The sequence below is a fragment of the Toxorhynchites rutilus genome, chromosome 2 (genome assembly GCF_029784135.1).
Source record: "Toxorhynchites rutilus septentrionalis strain SRP chromosome 2, ASM2978413v1, whole genome shotgun sequence".
In the NCBI taxonomy this organism is placed as follows: domain Eukaryota; kingdom Metazoa; phylum Arthropoda; class Insecta; order Diptera; family Culicidae; genus Toxorhynchites; species Toxorhynchites rutilus.
The window spans coordinates 262,197,909-262,208,526 of record NC_073745.1 but is presented as its reverse complement, the minus strand read 5'-3'; the positions used below and the strand labels follow the sequence as shown (position 1 = coordinate 262,208,526).

The 10,618-nt window shown below is 36.5% G+C and overlaps 1 protein-coding gene across 1 annotated transcript; it reads left to right on the top strand.

Annotated features, from left to right (window-relative positions):
- The first annotated feature begins 6,124 nt into the window (after nt 1–6,124).
- Nucleotides 6,125–6,907, top strand: LOC129766847 (uncharacterized protein K02A2.6-like). The gene has a single exon (XM_055767450.1). It carries the CDS (start codon nt 6,125–6,127, stop codon nt 6,905–6,907), a length of 783 nt encoding a protein of 260 aa, XP_055623425.1.
- The last annotated feature ends 3,711 nt before the right edge of the window (nt 6,908–10,618 follow it).

Sequence of the window (10,618 nt, the reverse complement as noted above, 5' to 3'; positions counted from 1 at the left end):
TGGTCTGAATCGATGTTAGCGCCACGATAGGTTCTGACGTCGATGATATCCGAGAAGGACCGACCGTCGATCAAAACGTGATCTATTTTGATTTCTATTTGCTGAGGTGATCTCCAGGTGTAACAGTATTGGAGGCTGTGTTGGAAGAAAGTGCTACGGACAAGTTCTTGGAGGTAGCGAAGTAGGTAAGCCGTTTCCGTTGATTCGCGGATGGGCGCTGAACCTTCCAATTGGATTAGTATTGCCCGATGTACAACCGTCAACTCCATCTAGTGACAAATACCCACAGATACATTTTGAATGATTCAAAATTTGCGCGAAATTCAAGGTACACATTTAATATAATGTAATTTTGAATAAATTATCTTTGAAAAATTTATGGTAAATAGAAAGAATGAAATAATTTCACGATTTGTTAAATATATAAAAAAAAAATCCAAATAAATGTATAGAATATATAATTTGAAATGATTGAATTATATATTCTATACATTTTTGGAGCCAGGTTTGCCAGAGCAAAACAAAATATACGAAACGGTTAAAACTTTCAGCATTGCTAATAATACGCATTAGGTACAGGGTAATTGATGGCCACATACGATAACGTCTTCAGCATTAGTTTAATTAGTATTATTTCGCCACTCGAAAGCCCTACAAAAATAATCGGCGGACATGACAGTTTCGTCTGCACTTGCTGCGGCGGTAACTCACAAACATAGCTGAGTGCTGCCGTTCAATCGTCGTCACCAGGGGAAAAATATAGTACTGAAAAATCATAACATTTTGCTAAACTCACCAAACCGACTGGAAAACTGCCAGTATCTCTGCAGCTGTCGATTAAGATGCTTTTTCACTCACAAAAGGCACTAATCAGTCTCGGTCACTGGTTTTCCGTCGGGTGAAAATTCTCGATTTTCGTTCGCAATACACCGAAAAATGACAATGCAATCCGCAACGCACGGCTAATATTTACTCACACAGTGCAAAATCGCAATTTTGATATTCCTGTAGGAAAACCCCGATAAGCGGCGCCGTGAGAACCTGTGAGCGACCGGTTGTTTACATCCCCAGTGCACACTCTCGCTTCCACACTTTCGCTCACAGTATTGCTCGCGAGAGCAGCGCTCACGCTGTGACAGACACTGCAGCGTTGCCAAATTTGAATTATGTACAATTATTGTGTGAAAATTATATTTATTAGCCCTATGTCAAGTCGAACGTCACTCCTTTCAACTGGTGTATTTTGGTATTACAAAAAAATCAAGCTTGACGAGATATTCACAGTATGAATTTTCTGTGCAACAGGTATTGCAAAAAATTATTTCCAAAAATTTCCAATGACTGGTTATTCAGGTTGCTCAGATTTTAAATCTGACTGCCGTGGTTACATAGTGGAATAAAAAATCGTTTCTTTTGCAGATTCTAATCGAAGGTTCGGTGTTTTAAATGATATTGCAGCGGAATTAGGAAAATGTCGAAGAACGAATTATAGAAATTCGGTAAATTTTCTCTTGTTTGATAAAACCAATTAAGTTTTTCTTGTATTTTGGGGAGAAAAACAATAAAAACGCATTAGAGAACCCTAACCGTTGAGTTTTTTTACTTTTAAAATGTTACGAAGTCCAACAAACTTGAATGTTTCACGGCTATCCAGTACAAAATTTTAACGTCTTACAAATATCTGCAACAGAATCGCATTTTTCGAGTAAGAGCCAGTTAAATTAAACAAAACAGGAAAAGTTCAATGAATCTGTCATTTTTTTCTGTGGATTTTTTCATGAAATATGATCCTTATCACCTTCCGAAAAACTCAGAGCATCCTTATCGGGAAACACCTAAATACGATGGAATGGAAAGTTCATGACATTTAACGAACATAGAGAACTGCGAATTTAGAATAAGATTAGTTAAGAGATTTGTTTTTCAAATGTGTTGTTACTCGTAAACGTTGTAGACTATGAAAAAATTGTTTCAGTTTTCCAAAAACGGAATGATTTATGTTCATTGTAAAAATTGTTTTCAAATTTGGCAACCTTGCTAGCTGAGTGCTCTCTCGGTGCTACACTTGTCAAACGTCAAGGTAGTCTTCATATTTTTCGTTTATATTTCTACTCTTCTTACCACTTTTCACTTGCCGTAAATAAGATTCAGATTTTTTTTCCTTCTATATGCCACCCTTTCTCAGCTAGCTATCACCAACCACAATCTATGTTGCGCAATTTCACCGTCAACAAAAACACCGAATAGCGCCAAATGGTTGGGTTTCAGCGAAATTTATGAACTGACACTGCAGAACTGAGAAAAAAACGTAGGTGCACCCGGAATCAATAGATGTCAAATCAGCTTCTTTCGTTCGACGAGATCTCTGATTGACGATAGATTTTCTGCAACTAGAGCCAATTAAAGCAAAACGACACAACAGGGCAATACACACAACACCGCACAAACTGTTCCCGAATTAGTGCACAATGAGCACAGATTTCGCACCTTATTAACACCAGCGGCACTGTAGCGAGCGGTGCGGTACACAACAAACGAAAACTCAATCGCATGAAAAAAAATATTTCGCTTACATTTTGTTTGAGTGTGGGAGAATTGCAAAAAGTGCAATCAGTAGCCAATGTTTTGCTAGGCTGAGTTCCGTTGCAGCAGTGCAACCAGAGCGATGAGAGATGGGAGAACTCAATCTCTCACTGCACGAGGTTTGACTTTGACAGCAAGTTTCAGAGAGAGTGTCAGCAGCAAACTTTGTGATATTTGGTAGACCGGCCGGTCTATTCCGGTGATTCAAAATTAGGAAAACGCCGTTACCACGTGTTTGAAGTCGCTCATTTTATGCTAGCCAGAATTATATTTTTATTCAATCAATTAATTATCATAAAAGCTTTGAATCTTACTTGATATGTCAAATTACTGAATTTTTTTGTCTCCTTTCCGTTTTTCTGTTCTGCAAAAGATGTAACAACCTAATAATGAACGTTCACTCCAAAAGTATCATGACGTCGACAAACGCCTCTATTTTTGAGCTTTGGGAAGGAAATCAGGAGGTGGTAGAAGAGTTAAAGACGAAGATGAAACTCCGTCGTAAAACTGAATTGTAGCCAAAGGTTCGAGGGGACTTGAATGAATTATCTCTCGCTCACTCTGTGCTCACTTCAATTCCAAGTGATCTTCAATTCATGGCGCATATTTTTTTGACATAGGACTATGACTTTGATTTCTATATAGGAGGGTCACTCTACGAAAAATGTAACGATTTATTAAGAGTTTTCAAACGCATATTACTCAAAATGGTTATTGCGACATATGTTGTGTTATATATAATTATATAGGAAATTTATCCAGATTTTTTTTTGCTTGAAAAATAAACAGTGAATATAGTTAAAAAACTTAACAATTTAACGATTTGATTGGGTATGTTTTCTATCGATTGCACTATCCACTCGCTTCCTCCCCGACGCAACGAGCAATCTTTTTGTCTGAATTCGGGCGTTAGCTCATAATGTGAGTTGATGCGTAAAATGAATTATTCTCCATTTACCGATAATAGGCATTAATTTTATATTATTTATTGTGTGTTGTCCAATCAATTTGTGCTCAATTCATGTTTTTATCGTATAGGTCTTACTACTAACAATTTGTGTAATTGTGGCCCAGGATGTCATAATATTGAGTATGTTGTTTGGTTATGTAAAAATGCAATAAATGAATTTAAATGTCTGCTGATTTAGATGATCGAAAGGGTATACCCACGTAAATCAGATTAAAATAGCTTGAATAGTCGCGATCTTACAGGGCTATAAAGTCGTTACAAACAATGTTCCGGACAACGTGGTAACGGAGCAGATAATGCTATTTTTATCTATAATATATTTTTGTAGTCATAGGCTGATTTGACTCAGGCTTATATTTATGTAGGTATTAACTATTTAAACTTGTGTTTAAAAATGATACATGATGACTCTTTGTCTTCTTCTGCATGATTGAATAAACAGGAGTAAAGGGTAGTAATGCTACCGAATTCTACCACGTTATGTCATCTAACCCGTTTAAAGGATACAAGTACATACAGGAAACGGGTTTTCCAGGGCATCCATTTGATGTATCAAAAGAGGAAAAAAAGCTGATTTTGAACAATGAAAAACTCAATTTAAATGCAATTACTACACACAATCACAGTCCTATGTCAAGATCTCGTCCGTGCCCCTAGGCTCAGACCCATCAACTTTTTATAAATTCATTGCAATGAGTTCTAAAAAACAAGATATTACGCTTCGGGCTATCCATTTACCACGTTTACAGATAAAAAAAGATCATCAATATCGTTGACCGGGACTCAACATAAATCTTTCAGGAAAATACATTTACATGAAAATGAAAATTGTGTGAATTGATTGAGTGAATAAAAAAAATGGAACACTGGAGAGAAAGTAAGCAAAAGCCACTGGGAACAATGTTTCATTTGATATATTAAGCCGGGTTCAGACGGTGCGAGTAAGCATACGAGTCGGTCTAGTCAGTTACTGCAGTACAGCTACTCACACCGTGTGAACACATCATGCCAGTTAGTGTCATGTGTGATCCGGCGTGCGAGCTACTTCAAAGTTTTTTGAATTTACTCACACTCGCATCCCTCAAAACGTCAAAAACAGAATTTAGCGCTCGAATCAGAGATGCCAAATCTTTACATTTTCTTTACATAGAGACATTTTTAAGATATTTGAAAATAAGCGAAGATATTTATAGACTTGAAAATTATTGTAAAACAAATAAAACCCTCATAGTTTCTAAGCGGAATCGTTGTTATTAAACGGTTTTATTTAGCTTGCCCAGTAATCTGTTTGTATGTTTGTGACATGTTTGTCTGTAGCGCTGACCCACATTAATAGAAATTTGACCCCCTTCCTGTTGACCGATTGATCAGAAATTTGGAACACACCTTTATCTCTGTAGTCATTACAAAACTGCGTATTTCATGATCTTGAAAATCCAAGATGGCGGCTGCTACAAAATGGCGGACTCCTTTCTTCTTCAAAACCTCATCAATGTGGGTTTTCCAAAACCCCATCAATATGGGTATCAAATGAAAGGGCTTGACTAGCAGAATACGGTTATTTAAGAAAAATGCAAATCCAAGATGGCTGCCACTACAAAATGGCGGACTACATATTTCCTCATAACTTCATTAATATGGGTATCAAATGGAAGGGACTGACTAGCAGAATAAAGTTATTTATGATAAATGTAAATCCAAGATGGCTGCCACTACAAAATGGCGGACTACATATTTTCTAAAAACCCTATTATTATGGGTATCAAATGAAGTAGTAGAACACGGTTATTTATGAGAAATGCAAATCCATCTAAATTCTACCAAATGGCGGACTACATATTATGTCAAAACACCATTAATATGGCTCTCAAATGAAAGGGCTTGAATAGTAGTTCACAGTAGATCATGAAAAATTAAAATCCAAGATGGCCGTAATCACAAAATAGCAAATTACTTTATTAAACGGTTTTATTTAGCTTGAGCTGTTCGTATGTCTGTAGGATTGTCCCACATTAATAGAAATTTGACCAATAGAAACTGACCGAATTTCTAAAATACCTTTTTCTCTGCTGTCATTTTAAAACTGCTTATCTTGAAAAATCCAATTTGGCTACAAAATAGCTGATTCCATATCATCTCAAAACAAGAGGTTGATTGAGATATGTGTATCAAACCAACGAACTTGACTTGGAGAACACACTGTGTATTTTCTTTTATTTTTTTTGTATTTTTTTTAAAGTAACTAATACTACTAACCCTAAGTGTTACAGGTGTGGTAGTGAAGCGCATCTGGCTAATGCATGTTCACATAAGAACTCAGTTTGTAATCACTGTAAGAAAATCGGTCATTTGCAAAGGGTGTGTCTCAGCTTTCCGGGCCACAACATTAAAAACAATATTAATTCGAGTAAGCAATACAAATATAAGACAAATTTGGTTGAGGAGGGTAATGAGTCAGACTCAGAAGAAGAGATTGATGAAATATGTGTAGTTGATGTTGGTAAACTTGATGATTCTAGAGCAGAACCTCTTTCGAAAATATTTTTGAAACTTAAAGTGAACGACGTATTGATGAAATTTGAGGTAGACAGTGGTTCACCAGTTTCCTTGATTGGGCTTGCTGACAGAGTAAAATGGTTTAACGACATTACGCTTAATGAGACAAAAGTTGAATTGCGTAGTTACTGCGGCAGTAAAATAAAGGTTTTCGGTACCATTGATGTAGATGTGGCGTGTAACGGGAAAATACAAGTCTTGCGATTGTTCGTGGTCGATTCGAAAAGGCAACCGTTGCTGGGGCGGGAGTGGATGCGTGCGTTGCAGTTCAATTGGAACGATGTCATGAAAAACTATCTTTCTAGTGTCAACAAAATAACGCTGCGTACACCGTTATCCGGAACGGTGAGAAATGTACTCGAAGAGTTCCCTTCAGTTTTCGATGATTCTATTGGAGAGATCACCAAAGTTCAAGCTTCGCTAACCCTGAAACCGAATAGCAAACCTGTATTTTTGAAATCTCGTTCAATACCTTTTTCTATTCAAGATGTTGTGGAAAACGAAATCAATCGGATGGTGGAAAAGGGGATCTTGTTGAAAGTTAACCACAGTGAATGGGCGACTCCGATAGTGCCTGTGATGAAGTCCGCCAACAAGGTGCGTCTGTGTGGGGATTTCAAGCTGACCGTTAACAAGAATCTGTTAGTGGACGAACATCCTTTACCGACCATAGATGAATTATTCGCCAACATGGCCGGTGGCGAGAAATTTTCTAAACTGGATTTAGCACAAGCATATCTCCAAATGGTTGTTAGACAGGAAGATCAACCAATACTCACATTAAACACACATCTGTAGTCAATACAAAACTGCGTATTTCATGATCTTGAAAATCCAAGATGGCGGCTGCTACAAAATGGCGGATCCCTTTCTTCTTCAAAACCTCATCAATGTGGGTTTTCCAAAACCCCATCAATATGGGTATCAAATGAAAGGGCTTGACTAGCAGAATACGGTTATTTAAGAAAAATGCAAATCCAAGATGGCTGCCACTACAAAATGGCGGACTACATATTTCCTCATAACTTCATTAATATGGGTATCAAATGGAAGGGACTGACTAGCAGAATACAGTTATTTATGATAAATGTAAATCCAAGATGGCTGCCACTACAAAATGGCGGACTACATATTTTCTAAAAACCCTATTATTATGGGTATCAAATGAAGTAGTAGAACACGGTTATTTATGAAAAATGCAAATCCATCAAAATTCTACCAAATGGCGGACTACATATTATGTCAAAACACCATTAATATGGCTCTCAAATGAAAGGGCTTGAATAGTAGTTCACAGTAGATCATGAAAAATTAAAATCCAAGATGGCCGTAATCACAAAATAGCAAATTACTTTATTAAACGGTTTTATTTAGCTTGAACTGTTCGTATGTCTGTAGGATTGTCCCACATTAATAGAAATTTGACCAATAGAAACTGACCGAATTTCTAAAATACCTTTTTCTCTGCTGTCATTTTAAAACTGCTTATCTTGAAAAATCCAATTTGGCTACAAAATAGCTGATTCCATATCATCTCAAAACAAGAGGTTGATTGAGATATGTGTATCAAACCAACGAACTTGACTTGGAGAACACACTATGTATTTTCTGCAATCCACTCAATATCGGTATCAAATGAAATTTTTTGACTGATAGAATACAGTACAATGGCTTTATTGTAGAGAAATATTCTAATGAAACAGATAATGTACTAAAAACTAGAAAATAAAATGAGTAAAAAAACTTTTTAAGTTGAACTGTTTATTCGTGATTAAACATAATAATGTACTAAAAGCTAGAAAATAATTAGGAAAGTAGCAGTTAGAAGTTATCACACCTCTCCTTCATTAGTCTAGGGCATTGATAAGACTAAAATGAAATCGTGGGGCACGTTGGATTTCCATTATCCACAATTAGTGACTTCATCATATGTCCCACGATTTTATTTTAGTCTTATCAATGCCCTAAACTAATGAAGGAGAGGTGTGATAACTTCTAACTGCTACTTGCCTAATTATTTTCTAGCTTTTAGTACATTATTATGTTTAATCACAAATAAACCGTTTAACTTAAAAAGTTTTTTTACTCATTTTATTTTGTTTTGCGCGCTGGTGGGACACGTTTTCTTTTTGAGATAGTTTTCTTGGGATTCTAAATATAAAATCATTATCGGGCACAATTTTCATTCAAAATTCACTCACAACTTGCAAAAAAAGTATTGTTCTAAGAAACAGAATACATATTCGATTTTTTTTACATATTCGATTTTAGTTTTTGAGGCGTATTTATTCCTCCTGCAAATTTACTATCATTTTCATTTCACAAATTGGTACACGAAGCTGTTGTCAAGGCGAAATAAATCAAATTTTGAAAAATCTTTTAGACTGCCATTTGTAGCACCACATACTTTCGGAACTATTTTAGCTATGGATGTTTTCGTGATTCTAAAAAAATATCGACAATAATCTGAACGATATTCCAGAAGAAAGGCACACCATTTCTAGTTTCACTCATGTAGGTATAGCATTCCTCATGAGTGTATATTGCGTTGTATTTGTGGAGCAATTAAATCCAACAGTTTTTTCACTTTTTCCGGTGTTATTCTCAACACGGCTCTGTACTCTCGGGGATCATCATCGTAGAGTTACTTCAATATTGTATTTGTTGCTTCTTTTCTTTGCATCCAATTCCTGGCCCGAATCCTTTTTTCTTTCGTCTTTTTCCGGATAGTACCTTCAGTTAAAAAAAAATCAGCACAAAGTATTTTTAAACACGGCCAGCGTGTGTTTCGCGATAAAATTGTGTAATGATAAATTCAACTGAAAACCTAAGACGAAAACTGCCAATAAAGAAGTCGATTTCGCATCAATCATCTGACAAATTCGGATCTGTTTGCTGTTTCTGACTATTTGATGGACATTTGAAGAATCGCCTGGCATCTCTGGTAAACCTGTGTCATAGTATCTAGTTTCTTGCCAGCAGCTCACATTGTGTGAACGGACAAGGCGAGTCAACCATTTGTCAAGCGAGTTCACCGGGTCAGTAGCTGCTCATTGTGAAGTCAGCTACTAGCAACGTATAAATGGGCCTTTAGATTGGGTAAAAGTAATCCATTATTTTTGGGTGGAATTCAAAACTATTTTAAATATGCTTCGGATTGTCCGATTTGGGTCAAATATGCACCGTTTTGTTGTAAAATTTATTGCTTTCTAAAAGTAACTTCAAAATGTCTCTATCGCAGAAGTCTTGGTCCAATTTAAGCGCCCTGGCTTGCATTTTTGCCTTTATAAAAGGAAAAGTGTAGAAAGGACCGAATTTTCTTTTTGTTGACCTCCATTATTAACACCCTGTAACTCAGAACTGAATGGAACAAAACAAAAAAACAGAAACCGATTTTTTTAGTGTGAAATGTCACTTTTACAACGAGCCTAAACTGTATGATCGATATTACGCGAGATATTGATCACTAAAATCAGCTACCGAGAAAATAATGGATAATTTTTTCCCCAACCAAATACTTCCGATTCAAATGTTCGGTTGAATTTTTTTTTTGTGAAAAAATTCGAGGGGCTGTATCCAAGAGACGACCGCTTAGGATGTAGGACTGCGCAATCTATTGACGTAGGACTACGTCTAACCGTTCAATATAGGGGCCCATTTCAATATTTCAGTGTGAAAAAGTGTTCAGTTTTTGAACGCTAATACCTTCTTAATTAATGAATGGATTTTGGTTCCAAATACATACATTGATAGGAAATATCCTCAGCAATTGTTTATATGCAACACATTACGGGTTCTCAGCTCATAGAAAGTTCAAATTGATGACAAATTGGATGAATGATTTCCCTACTTTCCCATGCATTTTGTGTGCGCTCCCACAGCGAACAGCTATTCATTACAAGCAACCACGGGTGAAACGTATGGACAAAGTGAAGATGGGGGACGAAAAAGAGATTATGAATAAATATAGGCGGTCGCTACAACGCTAACTATATGGCTATATAAAGTGAGCGATGGTGGTGCTTGGCCACATTCTATCATCGAACGACAATCAGGAAAGACGCTATCTTGAGATTGATTTTGTTGATAAGAGATATCGCTGCATTTGCAGGGGATGAATGCGGTGCGATACCGTAAGAGGGAGAAACAGGAGTTTTCATAGGAGCTTCTATCGAAATGTGTGAAGGAGATGGTAATCGCGCTCGATTTGATTGAATGCTGGAGTTTTTAAACGGTTTTATTTAGTTGTGACGTGTTTGTATGTAACATGTTTGTCTATAGCGCTGTACCACATTAATTGAAATTTGACCCCCTTCCTGTTGACAGATTGATCCGAAATTTGGAACACATCGTTATCTCTGCTGTCATTATAAAACTGCGTATTTCATGATCTTGAAAATCCAAGATGGCGGGCGCTACAAAATGGCGGATTACATATTTTCTCAAAGCCCCAAATGAAGGACTTGACTAGTAGAACACAGTTATTCATGAGGAATGCAAAACCAAATT